At 47.2% G+C, this 12,413-nt stretch overlaps 6 protein-coding genes across 6 annotated transcripts; 2 read left to right on the top strand and 4 right to left on the bottom strand.

The window, feature by feature from the left end:
* Window positions 1-210: 210 nt before the first annotated feature.
* Window positions 211-604, bottom strand: lcl2 (the record flags this gene model as incomplete). Its single annotated transcript, XM_056921814.1, has 2 exons — window positions 211-404; window positions 469-604. 2 exons carry the CDS (start codon window positions 602-604, stop codon window positions 211-213), a joined length of 330 nt encoding a protein of 109 aa, XP_056779851.1.
* Window positions 605-826: 222 nt separating this feature from the next.
* Window positions 827-1,651, top strand: N7478_005601 (mitochondrial 54S ribosomal protein bL27m; the record flags this gene model as incomplete). The annotated part of the gene is made up of 1 exon (XM_056921815.1): window positions 827-1,651. One exon carries the CDS (start codon window positions 827-829, stop codon window positions 1,649-1,651), a length of 825 nt encoding a protein of 274 aa, XP_056779852.1.
* A 368-nt stretch (window positions 1,652-2,019) lies between these two features.
* N7478_005602 (amine oxidase, flavin-containing superfamily) lies at window positions 2,020-3,414 on the bottom strand (the record flags this gene model as incomplete). The annotated part of the gene is made up of 1 exon (XM_056921816.1): window positions 2,020-3,414. The coding sequence occupies one exon, from the start codon at window positions 3,412-3,414 to the stop codon at window positions 2,020-2,022; it is 1,395 nt and encodes a 464-aa protein (XP_056779853.1).
* Window positions 3,415-4,722: 1,308 nt separating this feature from the next.
* Window positions 4,723-9,071, bottom strand: N7478_005603 (chromatin-binding protein RAD9; the record flags this gene model as incomplete). Its single annotated transcript, XM_056921817.1, has 2 exons — window positions 4,723-8,955; window positions 9,015-9,071. 2 exons carry the CDS (start codon window positions 9,069-9,071, stop codon window positions 4,723-4,725), a joined length of 4,290 nt encoding a protein of 1,429 aa, XP_056779854.1.
* A 506-nt stretch (window positions 9,072-9,577) lies between these two features.
* Window positions 9,578-10,672, bottom strand: sen2 (tRNA splicing endonuclease subunit SEN2; the record flags this gene model as incomplete). The annotated part of the gene is made up of 1 exon (XM_056921818.1): window positions 9,578-10,672. One exon carries the CDS (start codon window positions 10,670-10,672, stop codon window positions 9,578-9,580), a length of 1,095 nt encoding a protein of 364 aa, XP_056779855.1.
* Window positions 10,673-10,708: 36 nt separating this feature from the next.
* On the top strand, window positions 10,709-12,162 carry N7478_005605 (H/ACA ribonucleoprotein complex subunit NOP10; the record flags this gene model as incomplete). The annotated part of the gene is made up of 8 exons (XM_056921819.1): window positions 10,709-10,735; window positions 11,479-11,567; window positions 11,647-11,659; window positions 11,740-11,784; window positions 11,841-11,869; window positions 11,927-11,965; window positions 12,035-12,087; window positions 12,143-12,162. The coding sequence occupies 8 exons, from the start codon at window positions 10,709-10,711 to the stop codon at window positions 12,160-12,162; spliced, it is 315 nt and encodes a 104-aa protein (XP_056779856.1).
* Between the last annotated feature and the right edge of the window lie 251 nt (window positions 12,163-12,413).

Here is a 12,413-nt window from a genome sequence, read left to right on the forward strand (position 1 = left end):
TTCGGACATTTCTCAATGTTCCAATGAACATATGCCTAATGGGTCTTCGCGGCCACCAAAGACGCATGCCGCATGCGACTCCTTATATGTGCTCCGGGTATGGGCAACGTGCTTCGTTTCGTTTTAAAGTCTTCCATGCGTTGATGTAAAGCGGATATAAATGCAGTTCCAATGCTTCAAGAGTAGATCCCAGGAATTTAGAGTCATTCCTTATAAGAGTCCTTTTCGAGCCAATTCAATCTTTCTTGTCGCTTCGCCGTCTTTGAAGCCTCCCCTGGACACGCAAATTGCGCTTCCTTCTCCTAGCTCAACCTTGTCTTCGACATCGGGATGCGGGCATGGGCAGTGGTGTGGGAAGCTAACGCATGCGAGAGTTCCGGGGCAAAGGTAGTTGCTGCATTGAGCTATGGAAGGACATATGTTAGCGAAATGATACATTCTGATAGACCGGAAGCACAAGAGACATACACTGAGCCCACATGTTTTGGTACCGACCGCTGTCGCTAGGGACATTCTGGGGGGCCTGCTGTTGGCCTGGTTGTTGCTGGTTGCCCCCGAACATATGATCGAAAAAGTTGAATTGAGCCTGAGCGACAGACACCATCATGAGAAAAGCCCATAGGGATTGAATAAATACTTGCATCATGAAGCTTTAAGTTAACAGAAGCAACAAGCAAGATTCGACGTGAGTTGTCTGGGGTAATCGGAGGTCAAGTATAGATAAAGCCAGTTTACAAGCTACACACGTGACGCCAAGCCTCCAGGAAAAGTTCCCCTACGGAGGTTCAACTTCCGCAACCCCAAACTCTCCACGAATTGCCCAACAATGTTGCAACCCAGAATTCTGGCGCCTCTAAGGGCGCTGGAACGGGCATTCGCTCCCTCAATCCGCTCATCTCAGAGTCTTTACCAGCCGCAATCCCTCATTTCACGAACCCTCTCCGCAAATCTCGCGATCCCGAAAACCACTCCCATACCTTCTCTCTCTCACACCCTCCTCCCATTCTCTCAAGTGCGTTACGCCTCTCACGCCTCCCAAGGTACGGCCAATCGACACTCGCGCGATCCCGCCGGTAAGCGTCTCGGCGCGAAGCGATCTGGCGGTGAGTACGTCGTTCCGGGCTGTATCATCTTCAAGCAGCGTGGATCAAAATGGTTCCCCGGCGAGAACTGCGCCATGGGCCGTGACCACACAATCTACGCAACTCAAGCCGGCTACGTCCGGTACTATCTCGATCCCGAACTTCACACAGAACGACGATACATCGGTGTTGTCTTTGAGAAGGAGGGCACGCTTCCCGTTCCGCGCAATGCGCCCAGCCGACGCAAGTTGAATATGGTCTCTGTCCCACGATTGGTGCCTGTCTCCCAGCAACCTGATATGGTTGCTTCCATCGATGAGAACGGCGTCCAGGTCGGTTCCGTCGCCGCCGTTGATGCTGAGTCCGGCCCTCAACTCCGTCCTGGTTACATGTACCGTGAGGCCAACTGGGTTATCGGTCGTGCTGCTGAGAAGGCTGGTGTCTTTGCTCAATCATATGATCGTGGAAACCGTTGGCTGGCGTGGAGAAAGCGACAGGCTCGTGCTGAGCGGGCTGCCCAGATGAAGAGTCTGAAGGGTAAGAAGAAGGCTGGCAAGAAGGCCAAATAAGTGTGCATGATGCAATCCAGCAATTTTGGATTTCTGTAGCGATATGAGGGTTTATCTCCGGTGTTTCTGTATTATAGAAAGAACTTCTAAGTTTATCAACAATTTATATCTCAATCTGTACCATTTTGAACTGAATCTCTTTTATACCAATTGATTAAGTTGGGCTCCAATCTCAGAACATCTTTTCAAGTAGGTAAGCTAGGTCTTGTGTCCTTGTCCTTGGTTTTATATAGCCAAAATTGCATCTGATCCCTTCAAATATTTGTTTGAGAATCATACATCAAGAAATAACACAAGCTACTAGTATTGATAGACATCAATGGGCAAGATCTTTATCCAATTACAGCAATTTGAAACCGTAACCAAGATCATGAACCAAACGATTTTAACAACGGCGGAAGCACGTAAGAATCAGTGAACCTCCAGAGCATCGATGAATCTTGCGTATGAAACGCGGCTCCCGTATACCAAGTGCTTCGGTAGCCTTGCAAAGAATAAAAGTCTCTGTAAAAGCCACGAGCAATCTCTGCCGGAGACACAGTTAACTCAAAGGGATCGTGATTTGCATAGGCCACAAACGTTGGATCTCCTGATACCGGGTTCGCATGCCCGTTGGCCTGCAGCTTTTTGACATACGAGATGATCTCGCGTTTGACATAGTCATCGGATAAACTGCTCGGACTGCCATATTTGATAGCAAAGACACCATCAATCGACGTCGGAACAACGTTATATACGCCGGGCAGAATAGGGATATTCTGCTGGGTATCTGGGCTCACAGAGTAGGCAGTGAAGTTTTGTGGCAGCCCAGTATTATTCACTAACGATGAATAGTAACCCGTGTTGTTGAACCTTGCAAAGGTAATAGACTCGCAATGATCTAGTGCAAAATGGCCCAGATTTTCCAACTTTGGAGGTATCGTGATCAAGAGCTTTTTTGCTAACACTCTGGTATTCCCATTTGGTGTTCGGATGTTCATGTCGACGCCATTGTCATCTCTCTGCGTTGTACTAGCGACAATACTATTCAAAAGCAGATCGCGCTGAAGGACCTCTGCTGCACGTGCGTAGATATCATAGTTGTTGTGATTTGCAGTGACTATAAAGCCACTTGAAATATCACGCACAATATCCAACCCGAAGTTTTTGAAGACGTACAATGTTGGTTGTTTGAGATAATCGCCTAGGCCCTGTCCATAACTGAAGGCTATAAAAGTTGCATCCTGAATATCTGGGTATTTCTGCAAGAATTCTCCAAATGGCGTCAATAAGTCTTCGGGGACAGGATCCGGAAGAAAGAAGCCTCGTTCAAGGTCAGGATACTTTGCCAGTTGAGCTGCGTATGCACCCAGGGCTGCAGTGGCATTAGGGCTGGAGTAATGAACCGGCTCAGCGGTCTTCGGGTCCAGAAATCTCGGAGGAAATGGATCATCTTGTAAGATGGCAATGGTCCAAGATACATTGAGTCGCTTAAAAAGGTCCCTAACTACCAGCTGGTTATGGAAGACCTGAACACCGTACTCCGCAGTCTGCCTGGTGCCTGGATCCTGGTAGGTATTGGTATGACCACCAAGTGAATTTTCTTTTTCGATTACGATAATCGATTTGCCTTGCTCTTTAAGCTTAAGTGCAGCGAAGGTTCCCGAGGCGCCACCACCTATGATGGCCACATCCCGATAAAAGGTTTCTTCTTCACAAAAGCCGAAGGAGAAAGGAAAGATAAACCACAAGGCAAGTATAGTATTGCAAGTTCTTTGGAGCATACTTGAATACTACTTTTGAACATTCAACTTGCTAGGATGAGGAGAAGTCCAGGCATGGATTCCATCCTGGGTTATTAGGATTCATTTATGCATCCCATGATTGTAGAGATCCAAGAACATGCACGCATATTCGAAATTAAATGCTAGACTGTAGCACAGCTTTCCTCATCAGGCGAGAATATGATTTGCTCTTCCCGAGACTAGCCAAGGGCCCAGTATCAAGAAATTAAACATGCGACTCGTATGATGCATTGAATAACTTTCCCGAGGATGAACCACGGTGTTAAATTGAAGCTCAGTTATTGGTTGCAAGAATCTTCAAGCTAGCATGGGATCTCGGAGTTTATCTCGCTCTCCGACAGAACTCTCGAATGTTCCTTTATTCCACAGAGTATCTTAGAGACTCTCTGTATCAAGGTGTTTCTAGCGATGAAAATGTACCATTTAAATGGCCCACAATTTCGGCTTTGCTTCGCGTCAAAACCACCATAGGCTTCCCTTGGAAACTGCTGTCACTTATACTGATTATAAGTGTTTTAAAGTGTTTATGAAGACAAATTGAATTTTCAGAATATGATACCTCATCTTTAATAACTGAAAAAGATATATATGAGCAACAGAAACTCCTATATTACCACATCATCCATAGCATTTGGTGTTCAAATATCTTCCGTTCCTGAGAGTGGTAGAGCAGAAAACCCCCGATCGAAATTTATTCAACGTGGAGCAGCCTGCTCAGATACCCCTCTACCATTCATAAAAGGCATTGTCTATCTAATATCAAAATTCCTGGGAAAAGAATTCATCATGGCTTGTCAATTAGGAGAAGACCAACTTGGAAGCAAACAACTAGGTCGGGCATTACGAGAGATATAGCCAGAGAATTCAGCACTGGACAGATGGGAGATGGAACCCATTAAGTTCCTGAGTATTACACAATAATCAGTTATAATTTTTGGATTTATAAATGCCGAGGTGGTTACTGTTCAAGCAATGCACTTGAGACTGGGCAAGGTAACTCTATAGTTAGGTGGTCCTGAAATTGATCAATCTACTGTATCGGGGTACTCGGTGGAAAGCTCAAATTCAAATCGTAAAATAATGATACTCTTTACCACATGGGGAAGTTACATCTTAATGAGAACACCTGCTTCGCTCGGCCGTATGGGAATTCACGTTGTAAGCATCGGTGGAAAAAAGTGGATAATTTGTCTGAAACAAAGCTGCATCAAGCAATTGAAGCGCTGTAATGGGAATTGGTATCATCAAAATAAAGTGACAAGTTAAAAAATACATAAATTTAGATTTTCATCGCTGCGCAAACAGCCTTCCCAGGATCAAACTTTGACAAAAGAACTCATTCCCAACAACCATCGCGATGGGTTTCGAATCATCCGTGGAATCTGACATGTCAAATTTGCGCTTCTTGCCATGAACTTGGGAGACTCTCCGTGTCTTGGGAGTCAGCATAGATGTAGCAGAAGCATAATCTGAATCGTCAACATAGATCAGGTCCCATTTGCAAGGAAGAGAGACCTGTGTTTGATATTCTAGTATAGCACGGACAGTCTCAAGATCAGGTACACGTTCAACGCGTGAAGCGCCCAAGGCAAATGTGAGGAATATGTATGCCTTGCGCTTCTCCTCTGACTTCCCACGTCCTGTTACAATAAGCACAGACTTTCCCGTTAGCATTTTGGGTCTTGCGCCAATTGTCTCGGCGAGGCGAGACTCCGAAGGTGGCGTGGGTATCATCATTCTAGATTTTGTGGCGCCATTAAGGTATGTTGAGTCGCCAGCAGGCAGCAGATAGATCTCCCAATCAATAACATGTCCGGCGGCGACGCAGTCTTCGACCCATCGACCTGAGAGACAAGGTAGACCAAGTGCTAGTGCCTGCATATATTTTTCGCGACGAGAGTAAGTATCGGCGATCAGACAAGCAAAACCCATACTCTCGGCGAAAGGTGTTAATTGTAGCCCGTGACTACCAGCCGTAGACTTCCCGTGTAATCTCGGCGGTGTGTCGAAAGGAAGAATTGATGCAGGTTCAAATAGTTCCGTAAAGCCGTCATGCAAAACCTTTCCACCATTATCTGTGATAAGTTTTGTAATCCGATTCTTGGAAGCCTCACCCTCTTTGAAGGAGACAGCAAAAGCCATGTCTGCAAATACTCCGCCTGTAGACTGGGTAGATCGAGGCAGGCGTGCGCTGGGAGACCCAGGCAGAGAGGACTTTTCGGAGGGGGTATGGGCATGAGTGTGAGTGTGAGAGGCAACCGTCTGGGGGGCTGGTTCTGGCTGATATGAAAAGTGGCGGTCTTTGAGCTGATTCCAAAGAATCGTGTCTAAATAGATCTGAGAGATCGGTACCTTGATAAGATTCTCCCGCTTATTGAGGCCGCCGCTGGGAAGACTTTTGCGTTGTTTAGGACCGAGTATCAATGTAGAATAGCCGTAAATATCGGTTTGAGGAGTATACCCACTTGCAGTGGCACGAGCGATGTCATCTTTGGTGAGCTTATTGTCGAAGCCACGGATAATATGGGTGACCTTGGGAACACCACGCATTTCAACTTTGACTCCGTCCCCAACCCGCAGTTCAAGCCTCTTGACTGCGCTTTTAATCACCTCAACAGGGGCGCTGTCTTCAAATTTCACATAAAGCTTTGTGTCCGGATGACTAGGCGGTATTCCTAAGCAATTACCGGGGTAGTATGCACGTTTCTGGCCTTGCCACACCGCAAGAACCTGAGTTGGAGCAACCTCAACCTTTTCAAAAGGAGCAGTAAAGGCACGTGGTGTTGTCGGGGGACTGTTGGTGGCATTGCTTTCTGACGGAAGCCGGTCTTCAGAGTCGTAATCAAGATCCGTCAGCTCCGACAATTGAGTATTCTGTGATGAAAGAATGCGTTGCGATGATTTGGTCTGCTGAGAATTGTAGATAATCACAGCAGGTTGCGAAGACTTTTGAATTTGCTCTTTCTCCACTGATATAGGGCGCTCCGCGGCTGCTTTTGGCACCGGCTGCTTGGGATACCTCCCCCTTCGTCGTATGATCTGCTGTTGTGGAGAGTTCTCAATTTCCCAGATGTTTTTGTCTTGACGAGGGGGCCTACCGCGCTTGCGCACAGCAGTTTTAGGCTGCTGTTCTGGCGTAGTGGAAAGTTGTTGAACAGGACTTTCACGGATGGGCTCTGTAGTCTTCGGAGGCAGCGCTCGTGGAGTTGCGGGAACTGCAGTGTCAGATGTGTTGAAGCTTGGACCTAAGCTCTGGCCTAGATTACCTCGTCGTCTTTTGCGAGGGCGAGTTGGAGAGCCATCAATAACTAGGGAATTGAATTGCTCGTCTTCGGCAGTGAATATATCAAAGGAGATGTCCCCGAACTTGAAGTCGACTTGAGGGGAACAGTCGGAGGCAATATCAGTCAACGCACGACGTTGTCTTCCACTCGGGCTAGACAGAACCTGAGCCTGTGCTTGTGCTTGTAAACCCTTGATAGGCGATGAGAGCGCACGAGACTGTACGCCTCTCACTTGGCTAATGCGATGGGCGCTACCAACAGGGAACATGGGGGGAAGGTCGTCATCCTCATTGTTCATTCCATCGGCATTTGATTGCGCCTCCCAGTCATTGTTCTCGGTATTATTGGGGCTTGTTTCGGGAATACTTGTCAATCCGGCCATATCGTCAACAGTGGGGCGTGGGTGAACAGGTGTTTCAGTGATGCGGGAAGGCATTGAAGAAGACTTGTTCCCATCGCCAGTTTGAGAGCTATTCCCAAGTGGTGCAGTCATCTGTGGCTTATGAGAGTTGCTGGATGGAGGGCGATTGATTTCGTTGGATGAAGTATTTTTAATTATCTCAGCCCCGAAATCATGTTGGTGGGGACTTGCGTTTGCATCTGGTCGGTGCTCTGCTTGTTGTGAAGGAGATGGCGAATTCCGCTTGTGGTTCTGGGCAGGTGACTTATTCTCGTTTTCAGCATTTACCGGGGCAGGGTCAAGCTCCATCTCATCAGGCTGTGGCTGCGGGTCGGACTGATGGTTGTCAGGCCTGGGTGATGGCAGAGGCGACTGCTGCGAATCCATTACCATCACCTGAGAAGATCGGCTAGGATACTGATCCTCGTGGCTTTCTGGAACGCGCTCCTCCATTGAGTCGAGTTGAGTAGTCCTGGCCTCACTTTGCGGTATTGTGTCGTTTCGCGATGATGATCCACTGTCGATTGCTAGGGCCTGTGAGAGCCGATCATGCGCACTGCTATGTCCAATCACAGGACCAGTAGGGCCATTGAAGTTTTCTTTATCCTCTTCTGAAGAATGAGCAAGTTCTTGCGATTGGGGTACTTGTGGAGCAATTTCATCTTCCTGTTCCGTTTCTTCCTCGCTTCCCGCCCCTGCATTTTCATTGTGTACATCAGTTCCATCTGGGGAAGGAGCCCAAGTATCCAGCCCGTCAGGAGCGTTCAGTGCTGCAAATTGAGCAGCGGCTTCTTCGTCTAGCTGCCGCTGTCGTCGGGCATTCTCGACGAAACTGGACTCTTTGTTGAATTCTTGATCAAGTGGATCATCCGATTGCATATCATCTGCTGACCGAGTTAATCTCTCGCCCAAAGTCCTATCACGCCTTGATTGTGATTCTTTCATAGATATATAGTTGAGATTCGGCTCTGAGGATTCTCTGGCGAAATGAACCAGCGGCGATGAAGGATTATGGATGACTCGTGCTTGTTGTATTGGAATATTCGGGGATGGACGATCGGATGGAATTTCTGTCTGAACGCCATGGACAAGGGGAGAAGACGGGGCCTGCGTGGCTCTAAATAGCTGGCTCAGACCCATGAAGCCTCCGCTCGACTCGATTTCTCCAGCGAGAGGATTCCGTGAAAGACTAGGGGTCTCGGCCAATGTTCGTGGGGTTCGATTGATCTTCACAGCAGTCCCCGGGGTAGCGGTTAAGAAGCGCTGGGATTCAGGGAAGAACTCGGGGTGGTATGGCAATGGAGAGGACTCGGTTGGATCATAATTGCTTCCTTCATCTTGTTCAGGTGATACATTGGTGTCATGTTGTAATGTATCAAATCCGTCGAGAAGATCAATGTGTCCACTGTCACCTTTATGCAATGTCATAAGTGTAGCACCGTCTGCCCCATTTTCTGAAGCATCATACATAGATTCCCCATTTTTCTGAATGATGCTATCGTACACGGATTGTGAGACAACTTGGGTATCGCTCGGGATGACGGTGGCAGGGTCCATCGTTGCGGGTGATGGCTCGGAGACTGAGATAGTCTTGTTGTTCTCACTGCTTGTAGAATTCATTGGGTCCGTTTCATGCTGTTTCATCAATGAGGGATCTGACAGTTGATCGAGGAGATCGGCGGCGTCGGAGAAGATTTCAGGATGGAATCGGTCGGCAGTTGCAGAATCCTCACCATGAGAGGGGGTTGCGTGGTGATTGGAATTCGTAGATTGGGTTTGGGGAAGTTTGGATAATTCGGATGGCTTGAAGAAACTGGACTGGGATGGTTCGTGCTCCTGAAGATATGAAAATTAGTCCAATGAGAGGGTCTGGAACGCTGCAGGTTATTACATACAAGCCCCAACGCGACGCGTTGCAGACGGGCAATGTCGATGCTGTCCTGAGTCTCCATTATTCCGCCTTTGTGTCTAGCTAGATATTTCTGAAATTGCCATACTATACCTCGGCTAGATGATAAGATTTTGAAGTTAAGAAGCTTTTGGACAGCGGGGCATCGAATCCATCGAGACCGACTGTGAAAAAGAATCGAAGACGCGAAACGCGTGGTGCACGTGATTTGCGGAGAACTTTGAGTTCAGTAATATTACCTCTTTAGAACTAGCGTGCTCATTTTATTACCAGCACAAGCCGAAGTCGTGTGCCCTGATGCTCCCGGGGTCATGATGTATGTGATGGTAGAACGAAAGTAGAGGTTCAACAGCAAAGTAAGAACATTGAATGAGATTTGTCTGAAGAGAATACGCATTTACTAGGTTAATCAATAAAGTTTGGCTTAAAATGCTTGAATTTAATAGAAATTCTGGTATTGAATAGGGTATCTGAAGCCCAAATATCATAGTTGTACATGGTAGATAAAAGCATTGTAAGAATATCATAATCTTGCAAGGCATAAGACTGTTAATCACGACTCCGATTCGGGAGCCATCGGCGAAGAAGGAACTCTCGCACTCTGTAACGACCGAGGACACCACCAATGTCATCCACTGAAGATAAAGGTGGTGGTATTTGAACATAGACAATAACGAGACTCTTTCTTACTTGAGCCTGAACTCGGTTGACACAGTGCAGCCACCACCAGCTTCTATCTTGTTTTTGTGCAACGTGGTCGCGGCGCTCCTGGGTCTCTGTCCAGTAAGGGTGCTCATAGGAAGGCACAACGATGACAGCGAACTCGGCGTGCGAGAAAACGGGGCCGCGATTATAGAGTAAATAATCCGTTCCGAATTTCACGCCTGAGCGAATGACCCATCCGAGAGATCGGAAGTGGTGGTACACAGCGTATGAGATTAGGAAAGGGTCGTCGGACTGCACCTCGTCGCATGTGATGCGTGGCGGAAAATAGGAATGGTGGCATAAGAGTGGGAATAGGGAGGAGGTTGGAATCACGGTATTAGTGTCGCGATCGAGCACTTGCAATGCACCGAGTGTGTACACCAGGAAGAAAGCCTCCTCGTTGGAGAGTTGAAGATGCTCCTCATTTTCAAGGACGATGTCTTCGTCATCTTCTTCTTCCTCGGCATCATTCTTAGGCAAAGGAGGAGATTCCTGCTGCTGGACGGTGGGAGAGAATCGAACAGTTTTGCCGTTAAGCTCAGACTGATCAGTGGTAGGAGTAGTGCCTCCATTTTGAAGGCGTTCTTGCTCTCGTTTCTTATGGCGTTCTTCTTGCTGCCTTTGGTATTTAGCATCCATGGCCTTTTTGACTGAGAACCTTTCAGTCATCACAGCTGATGGAGGCTGTCCATCAGTGAAAACATCTAGATCTGGAATTTCAGAGCCAGACTCTCGAGCAGCAGCCTCGGCTTTGAGCCTTTCCTCGATCATCAACTTTTCCACCCTCGCACGTTCAAGCTTCAACTCGCGACGTTCCGTACGGCGTTTCCTTGTAGCCTCCTCACTAGTGTTACCACCCAAGAACCCTCTGCGTTTCTTTTCACGCTCCAGCCAGCTAGGCTCACTTCGACTCAGATTACCCTTGCCGAAGAAACCCATCTGCCACAAGGCCTTGATTGCTCGCTCGTCGGTGACATGGATAGAGGAGGTGACCTTGTCGAAGTATGCAGTATAGACTTCTTGTGGAGGGGGGAGGGGAGATCAAGCAAGATAGATACGAGAGGGCAACACTAATGAGAGAAAGAGGATTATGAGGAATTACAGATGGAAAATTGTGAATTTGGACGGGTAGAGGATAGCGATGAATGTCCCTGTAGTTGGGCCTTGAAGGACGGGGTGTCCTAGTAGGGATTTTCCCTTCCACGACGGGTCCAGCTGGGGCGCTGATGGTTTCCGCCATATTCAAAGATTACTGAGTTTATTGATAAAAGAGAAAATAGAATCTGAGAAGAGACAGGGTTAGCTGATGTCTTCTTGGTCATACGCGAGTATAAAAATTGCATAACGATGGTCTTCTCAGATACCGTTGTAGTCAAATCAAACTATCATCGACAAAGGCTAGAAATCAAAGTGCCAATTGCCTGAGTTTGTAATTCGTCATCATAGAAGAGGGGGGTGGGCAAGTGTGTTGGGGAAAAGAAAAATTTGAAGCTCCGGAAAGCTGCAGTAAGACTCACCTCCAGGGTCTGTGGCCCAAATATTGTGTCGACGTTGGGCCAAAGTATGGTGCGATAAAAATTATTCCAGCTATCCGATCAAGCTGATCATAACGACAGCGTCAGTGCATCATTAACACAGTTGGAAAATCGAATTGATTTTCTCACAAGGTCGATGGGTGGGAAGAAGTCAGAGTTGCAAAGCTCGAGTTTTTAAGCGCATGTGCTGACTAAGCAGGGCGGTCCAAGTGCGTCGGCGTCAAAAAAAAATTCCTCCGCCTCCAGCAATTACGACTCAAGCATATCTTTAACGCCCACCTACACTCCCAAACCGCCAAGTAAGTATTAAATGGACAATTGTATTCGAACATTGGCGTCTCCTTCTTTGTACATTTGCTGACTTTTTGTCCCGTTTAGAATGCATCTTATGGTACGTTAGCGACAGTCGCGATCACCATTGAACACCAAGACATTATCTCGACAGGAACAACCTCGCTAACCAACATTCAGTACACCCTCGGTGCCGATGGCAAGCGTGTCTACACCCTGAAGAAGGTTGGTCATTCCTGCTGCCTTGTATGGATATCCGGTTGCTAATTTGTTACCTTCAGGTCGTTGACGGCAAGGTCTCCAAGTCCGCGTATGCTTGAGAATTCCCTAGTCATTTAATATCTGCAGTCACTCACATATACTCAAGTCACCCCGCCCGTTTCTCTCCCGATGACAAGTACTCTCGGTATGTCAATATAATATAACAGCAAGACAATGTCAAGAATGAAAGTTGAGCTAACATTTTCGTCTTTAGTCACCGTGTTACCCTGAAGAAGCGTTACGGCCTCCTGCTCACCCAGCAGACCGGTATGATCCGAATTACACAGCACCGATATCGAAATAGAAAACTAACGATGCACAGAAGCTGCCCCCGCCGTCTAAATAGGAACATGAAGTTGGAAAATTGGGTTTAACGGTCACAAGGTGCTTTGGCCTGTGTTTCGGCGCATGGTGTTATTAATACAGTCGATGGATGGCTATTGTTTGCATTACTTCGGTTCTTTGTCAAGTGCTACGAGTCGTTGATTAAAGTTGACATCAAAGAGTTAGGCAGATAAAGAATAATGATATCCGATGGAACTCTTTGATAAATTAGGTACAGAAACTAATCCTTAGAAGACTACAACTTCCAA

The sequence above is a fragment of the Penicillium angulare genome (assembly GCF_028827245.1).
Source record: "Penicillium angulare strain IBT 27051 chromosome Unknown utg000004l_segment0_segment0, whole genome shotgun sequence".
Lineage (NCBI taxonomy): Eukaryota > Fungi > Ascomycota > Eurotiomycetes > Eurotiales > Aspergillaceae > Penicillium > Penicillium angulare.